The 6,798-nt window shown below is 43.8% G+C and overlaps 2 protein-coding genes across 2 annotated transcripts in view; one reads left to right on the forward strand and one right to left on the reverse strand.

The window, feature by feature from the left end:
* LOC137179440 (microtubule-associated protein tau-like) overlaps positions 1 to 6,507 on the forward strand; it is a 7,021-nt gene extending 514 nt beyond the window's left edge. Inside the window, exons 2-8 of the mRNA XM_067584081.1 lie at positions 183 to 240; positions 318 to 394; positions 1,970 to 2,119; positions 2,329 to 2,410; positions 2,757 to 2,866; positions 4,961 to 5,128; positions 5,222 to 6,507. Coding sequence (XP_067440182.1) covers positions 219 to 240; positions 318 to 394; positions 1,970 to 2,119; positions 2,329 to 2,410; positions 2,757 to 2,866; positions 4,961 to 5,128; positions 5,222 to 5,254 — 642 coding nt within the window. The 5' untranslated portion in view covers positions 183 to 218 and the 3' untranslated portion in view covers positions 5,255 to 6,507. The remainder of the gene's footprint in view (positions 1 to 182; positions 241 to 317; positions 395 to 1,969; positions 2,120 to 2,328; positions 2,411 to 2,756; positions 2,867 to 4,960; positions 5,129 to 5,221) is intronic.
* LOC137179441 (probable serine/threonine-protein kinase fhkB) lies at positions 409 to 996 on the reverse strand (the record flags this gene model as incomplete). Its single annotated transcript, XM_067584082.1, has 1 exon — positions 409 to 996. A coding segment is annotated over one exon (588 nt), but the record flags the coding sequence as incomplete, so codon positions are not given.
* Positions 6,508 to 6,798: the final 291 nt, after the last annotated feature.

A 6,798-nucleotide genomic window follows, 5' to 3' on the forward strand; every position in this document is an offset into this window, starting at 1 on the left:
AACCCTGATCAATAATAATTTAATAATAATGATAACAACCCTGATCAATAATAATTTAATAATAATGATAACAACCCTGATCAATAATAATATAATAATAATGATAACAACCCTGATCAATAATAATATAATAATAATGATAACAACCCTGATCAATAATAATGATCATTTGTGTGTTTCAGGCCTCCAGGGCAGCAGGAGGCGCCAGAGCCAGCAAGATGATCTCTGCCAAGAGTTCAGGTACAACCTCCATCTGTTACACCAGTAACACCAGTTTAACCAGTCTCACCCATTTAACCTGCCTGTCTCTCTGTCAGAGTCTGTAGACGGAGTCAGTCCAGGAAGTCGTTCACCTGCGAGCCGCTCGTCCACTCCAAACAGAGAAGTGAAGAAGGTCAGTTGATGGTTTGACTGGTGATGATGGTTTGACTGGTGATGATGGTTTGACTGGTGTTGATAGTTTGACTGGTGATGATGGTTTGACTGGTGTTGATAGTTTGACTGGTGATGATGGTTTAACTGGTGATGATGGTATGACTGGTGTTGATGGTTTGACTGGTGATGATGGTTTGACTGGTGTTGATAGTTTGACTGGTGATGATGGTTTGACTGGTGTTGATAGTTTGACTGGTGATGATGGTTTGACTGGTGTTGATGGTTTGACTGGTGATGATGGTTTAACTGGTGATGATGGTTTGACTGGTGATGATGGTTTGACTGGTGATGATGGTTTGACTGGTGGTGATGATGATGATGGTTTGACTGGTGATGATGGTTTAACTGGTGATGATGGTATGACTGGTGATGATGGTTTGACTGGTGATGATGGTATGACTGGTGATGATGGTTTGACTGGTGATGATGGTTTGACTGGTGGTGATGATGATGATGGTTTGACTGGTGATGATGGTTTGACTGGTGATGATGGTATGACTGGTGATGATGGTTTGACTGGTGTTGATAGTTTGACTGGTGATGATGGTTTGACTGGTGATGATGGTATGACTGGTGATGATGATGATGGTTTGACTGGTGATGATGGTTTGACTGGTGATGGTTTAACTGGTGATGATGGTTTGACTGGTGATGATGGTTTGACTGGTGATGATGGTTTTACTGGTGATGGTTTAACTGGTGATGATGGTTTGACTGGTGATGATGGTTTGACTGGTGATGATGGTTTGACTGGTGATGATGGTTTGACTGGTGATGATGATATGATGGTTTGACTGGTGATGATGGTTTGACTGGTGATGATGGTTTGACTGGTGATGATAGTTTGACTGGTGATGATGGTATGACTGGTGATGATGGTTTGACTGGTGATGATGGTTTGACTGGTGAATGATGGTTTGACTGGTGATGATAGTTTGACTGGTGATGATGGTTTGACTGGTGATGATGATATGATGGTTTGACTGGTGTTGATGGTTTGACTGGTGATGATGGTTTGACTGGTGATGATAGTTTGACTGGTGAATGATGGTTTGACTGGTGATGATAGTTTGACTGGTGATGATGGTTTGACTGGTGATGATGGTTTGACTGGTGATGATGGTATGACTGGTGATGGTAGTTTGACTGGTGATGATGGTTTGACTGGTGATGATGGTTTGACTGGTGATGATGGTATGACTGGTGTTGATAGTTTGACTGGTGATGATGGTTTGACTGGGGATGATGGTTTGACTGGTGATGATAGTATGATAGTTTGACTGGTGATGATGGTTTGACTGGTGATGATGGTTTGACTGGTGTTGATAGTTTGACTGGTGATGATGGTTTGACTGGTGTTGATGGTTTGACTGGTGATGATGGTTTGACTGGTGATGATGGTTTGACTGGTGTTGATAGTTTGACTGGTGATGATGATATGATGGTTTGACTGGTGTTGATGGTTTGACTGGTGATGATGGTTTGACTGGTGATGATGGTTTGACTGGTTATAATGGTAATACTGGTGTTGCAGGTGGCAGTGGTTCGAACTCCTCCCAGGTCTCCTGGCTCTGCTCGTGGACGGACGCCCCCCCTCCCCTCCCACCCAATGCCCGACCTCAGCAATGTGAGGTCAAAGGTCGGATCCACAGAGAACCTCAAACACACACCTGGAGGGGGCAAGGTAACACACACACACACACACACACACACACACACACACACACACACACACTCTCACACACACTCTCTCTCACACACACACACACACGCAAACACACAAACACTCTCACACACACACACAGACACTCTCTCACACACACACACACACACAAACACTCTCACACACACACAAACAAACACTCTCTCTCACCTGTCTTTGTCTGTCTGCAGGTTCAGATCGTTCATAAGAAGTTGGATCTCACTAATGTGACATCAAAGTGCGGCTCCAAAGACAACATCCACCACAAACCAGGTAACACACACACACACACTCACACACACACACACACTCACACACACACACACACACACACACACACACACACACACATATTTACTGCTGATTTCTTTGTAACTTCGTGCGTTTTTGTTCTTTCTTGTGTTTATTTTCCTCTTTGTGTTTTTTTCAGTCGCAGAAAGTGAAACAAAACTGTTAATAAATCATATTAACTTCACAAGAAACATCTTCCATCACTTTAAGAACAGAAGAAACAGTTTCAGCCACCAAAAACTCTTCTCATGTCATCGTTTGCAGTTTTGTTTGACGTTAGACGTGAAACATGTGAAGCTTTAACCCTTCGTTCCTCTGTGATGTGCAGGTGGAGGGAAGGTGGAGATTAAATCAGAGAAGGTGGATTTTAAAGCCGTTCAGTCTAAAGTCAGTTCTCTGGAGAACATCACTCACATGCCAGGAGGAGGGAAGAAGAAGGTACACGCTAACAACATGCTAACAACATGCTAACAACATGCTAATATCCAGATTAAACAGATGTGTCCTGAAGGAGGCGCTGCAGCCACAACATGAGTTCAACTTTTATATCCTGTGCTTCTGTTTATAGATATTTTATACAACACATGTAACCAATATGTAAACATAGTAAATACATATCACACACTGCATCATGTATTAGTCATTATTTTGGTTGTTGTGCACAATTTTTCAAAAATAATGCACATAAAAATCCATAACAACAAAGCCAAACGTATCAAACACAGTGATGAGCAGTTTTATTCATGTTTACTATCTTACTTACAAACTACACATTTTTAATTCCTTTTCACAACTATTCCACAAATTAACCCTTTGACGGATATACATCATTGTTTAAATATTTGTTCTTACCCTTGTTTGATTAAAAAAACAGACGGGAGACACTTTAAAGGAAAACCTGGTCCAGGTCTGAATGCTGGACCCCTACAGTGAGGGGGTCTGGTCCAGGTCTGGATGCTGGACCCCTACAGTGAGGGGGTCTGGTCCAGGTCTGGATGCTGGACCCCTACAGTGAGGGGGTCTGGTCCAGGTCTGGATGCTGGACCCCTACAGTGAGGGGGTCTGGTCCAGGTCTGGATGCTGGACCCCTACAGTGAGGGGGTCTGGTCCAGGTCTAGATGCTGGACCCCTACAGTGAGGGGGTCTGGTCCAGGTCTGGATGCTGGACCCCTACAGTGAGGGGGTCTGGTCCAGGTCTAGATGCTGGACCCCTACAGTGAGTGGGTCTGGTCCAGGTCTAGATGCTGGACCCCTACAGTGAGGGGGTCTGGTCCAGGTCTGAATGCTGGACCCCTACAGTGAGGGGGTCTGGTCCAGGTCTAGATGCTGGACCCCTACAGTGAGGGGGTCTGGTCCAGGTCTAGATGCTGGACCCCTACAGTGAGGGGGTCTGGTCCAGGTCTGGATGCTGGACCCCTACAGTGAGGGGGTCTGGTCCAGGTCTAGATGCTGGACCCCTACAGTGAGGGGGTCTGGTCCAGGTCTGGATGCTGGACCCCTGCAGTGAGGGGGTCTGGTCCAGGTCTGGATGCTGGACCCCTACAGTGAGGGGGTCTGGTCCAGGTCTGGATGCTGGACCCCTGCAGTGAGGGGGTCTGGTCCAGGTCTGGATGCTGGACCCCTGCAGTGAGGGGGTCTGGTCCAGGTCTAGATGCTGGACCCCTACAGTGAGGGGGTCTGGTCCAGGTCTGGATGCTGGACCCCTACAGTGAGGGGGTCTGGTCCAGGTCTGGATGCTGGACCCCTACAGTGAGATGGTCTGGTCCAGGTCTGGATGCTGGACCCCTGCAGTGAGGGGGTCTGGTCCAGGTCTGGATGCTGGACCCCTGCAGTGAGGGGGTCTGGGGGCTCTGTTATGCTGGCATGGTTTGGGGAAGGGTCACTGCTAATCAATACAAAGTAGTTGTGAGTGATCAGCTTTATCCTGATGGGAGTGGTCTCTTCCAGGATGAATCACATGTTACGACCTTCACAGTCACCTGATCTGAACCCAGCTGATCACCTTTGTTGGGATCATCATCAGCATAAACCTTCTTCCACTTTTGTTCCTTAAGTCGACCTCGAGGGCAGCGACGGCTTCCAGTGTTCTGTGTCAAATCACTTTACAAGTTTTAGACATATTTTCATTTATGTCAGTTATGAGTCGTCCTACTGATCTGCTCTCAGTGTTATCTATCAGAGTAGAAGTGTCTCAGCAGTAGATGTTATTAAACTATTAATAAAATCTGTTTGGGTTTAACAGATCAATATTAAAATCACCACATTCACTTTGCACCTTTGTGTGGATTCTATAACTTAAATAAGTTCCATGTAACTATTTTATAATATATAAAATACGATATTTATTACACAGTATATGATTAATATAACTGTACATATATACTGTAATTATTATACAGTATATTAAGTATGACTATGTTTATATATTGTAATTATTATACAGTATATTAAGTATGACTATGTTTATATATTGTAATTATTATATGAACTGTTTGTGTAATGTAACTGTTTATATTGATCGTGTGTTGACAGATTGAAAGTCAGAAATTGACCTTCAGAGAGAACGCCAAAGCTCGAACTGACCACGGTGCTGAAATCGTGGTCCAGTCTGACACCTCCCCTCTTCGCCTTAGCAACACTTCCTCCCCTGGAAGCCTTAATGCTGCTGAAGCTCCGCCCCTCGACACCTTGGCCGACCAGGTGAGAGATTTACCTGTTCAGACCGAACGCACCGAATCATCGCATGATGTGCAGTCAATCACATTAAGAAATATTTCTTCCTATTCCTGTCAGGTGTCTGCCTCCCTCGCCAAACAAGGCCTGTGATTGGAGGAACCCTGTGCCTGCTGAGCCCGCCCCCGTTACCAAGGAAACTACCTAATGAAAGAAAGAAAATAAATCATCATTCTGTCTTTTTCCTCATCACTTTCATCTAACACCACAGTCAGGCTTGGAGAGATTTTATGAAGTTATGAAGCAAAGTGAAAATATTTGAGATCTATGAAGCTGTTGAGTTTTGAAAGAAGCAGCTCTGTTTCTATTGGCTCAGTTAGCTGAACATGCCATGTGATGTCTGCCACCAAAAGAGGAACATTTATGAGTTCTCAACAGTCACAAAAACCTGAAAGTTAAAGACCTGCTGTGGATAAAAATCAGGTATCAAGACATCAGTTGATACAGTCACAGGTTTCCTGACGGTGAGGCACCTCCTCAGTAGGAGCAGGAGGAGAAACATGAGGCTTCATAACTCAAACAGAAACACACTGATGTCATTCAGTGTGACTTAAACTTCCTGAGGATCATTATCTCTGATGTCATCACCAATAAACCTCCATAAATCCACTTAGAGGCTGCAGAACAACCTGAGAATCATCTTCAGTATCACAGTGATAGTTTCTGAACGTCATGTTACAGACAGCAGCTGCTAACAGCTGATTCACTGAATCCATGGCAACATTATACTTCCTGTTTACATCCCCAAAAGCATTATGGGAACTGAAAGCGTGATTATTGCCCATATTGAAGTAGGACAGGAACAAAGAATAACAGCTGAGACAAACAAAATCCATGAATATGAACATTTTTCAATATTTTTATGACATTAGTAACAATCGTATATTCCTGGAAGACTGAAGCACAGATCTGACCTGAGATCACACCACAGCCTCACACTTATTTATTTCAACAGATAAGATGATTCTTGGTCATTTTTCAGGTTCTGAATTCACTAAAAGGGAAATATTGACTTAATTTACATAATGATACATATCAATTGATATGAAAATGTTATTGTGAATAAAACATTAACCCAGCTGTACTTACAGGGTTGTGGAGGTGAATCATGTCTTCATCAGAGAACAAGCTAACCTATGCTAACTGCTAACTAGCCTGGATTAGCCTTTTAGCTTCCTTCAAAAAATCCCTCCAATCACATAAAATCTGTCTCTGTGTTTTCTGAACACTGACGTGCTGTACACCCCTCTGACGACCCTTCTGTCATAAAAAACTACCCAGAATGCAGTTTGATCTCTGTCGGCTGTTAAAGTGCTTTGTACCAATAAAGTTTCTCTTGGATCCGACTGGTTTGTTGTTCAGTGTTTGTTGTAAATAAAACTCAGCCAATGAGATCACTGCCTTCAGCAGGTTTGAACAGATGGACGTGAGTCTGACTGCAGACAGACTCCTGTGACATCACAGTGACATCACTAAAAGGCCAATCAACAGGAGTCAGCTGATCAGTCCTGCGTTTCACTACTTCCTGTAGTCGTTCACAGTTTCCTGCAGTGAGTCATTGATTTGACTTCTGAATGAAGTGATTTAGATGAGTGATTCCTCAGAGTACACATACATACATACACACACATGTACAT

This window comes from Thunnus thynnus, unplaced genomic scaffold, assembly GCF_963924715.1.
Source record: "Thunnus thynnus unplaced genomic scaffold, fThuThy2.1 SCAFFOLD_108, whole genome shotgun sequence".
Taxonomy (NCBI): domain Eukaryota; kingdom Metazoa; phylum Chordata; class Actinopteri; order Scombriformes; family Scombridae; genus Thunnus; species Thunnus thynnus.